The sequence below is a fragment of the Eurypyga helias genome, unplaced genomic scaffold, assembly GCF_000690775.1.
Source record: "Eurypyga helias isolate BGI_N326 unplaced genomic scaffold, ASM69077v1 scaffold90, whole genome shotgun sequence".
Classification (NCBI taxonomy): domain Eukaryota; kingdom Metazoa; phylum Chordata; class Aves; order Eurypygiformes; family Eurypygidae; genus Eurypyga; species Eurypyga helias.
Genome location: NW_010226054.1, coordinates 209,951 through 210,318, shown reverse-complemented (window position 1 = coordinate 210,318; position 368 = coordinate 209,951). Strand labels below are relative to the sequence as shown.

At 60.6% G+C, this 368-nt stretch overlaps 1 protein-coding gene across 1 annotated transcript in view; it reads right to left on the bottom strand.

The window, feature by feature from the left end:
* Nucleotides 1-7: 7 nt before the first annotated feature.
* The window catches only part of LOC104509326 (receptor-type tyrosine-protein phosphatase gamma-like), a gene marked incomplete at its 3' end in the record, with an annotated part of 119,157 nt that continues 118,796 nt past the window's right edge, over nucleotides 8-368 (bottom strand). The window contains 2 exon segments of the mRNA XM_010151227.1: nucleotides 8-165; nucleotides 167-216. Coding sequence (XP_010149529.1) covers nucleotides 8-165; nucleotides 167-216 — 208 coding nt within the window.

Here is a 368-nt window from a genome sequence, read left to right as displayed (position 1 = left end):
ACGCTGCTGGGGAAGGAGGAGATGCCCCCCCCGCTGAAGCCCAGTCCTGCCAGCAAGGTGCTGGTGACCACGGAGGCCACGGTGGCCTGGCTGCCGCTGGAGGAAGGGCCCATTCCCGTGGCCATGGACACAAAGGAGAACGGGAGCCCCGAGGAGGCCCAGGGGGCCGGAGCTGATGGGAGCCATGTCGGCTGAGGAGGCAGGAGATGCTGTGGGCTGGAGGAGGTCACCGGCAGCAGAGGGGAAGAAAACACAGCAGAGAGCATTAGCAAGAGGCCCAACACGCTACCTGGGGTCATTTTTCTTTTGCTTTTCCCTCCCTTTTCACACACATGCCATTCTGGTTGCTATTCTCTTAAAATGCAACT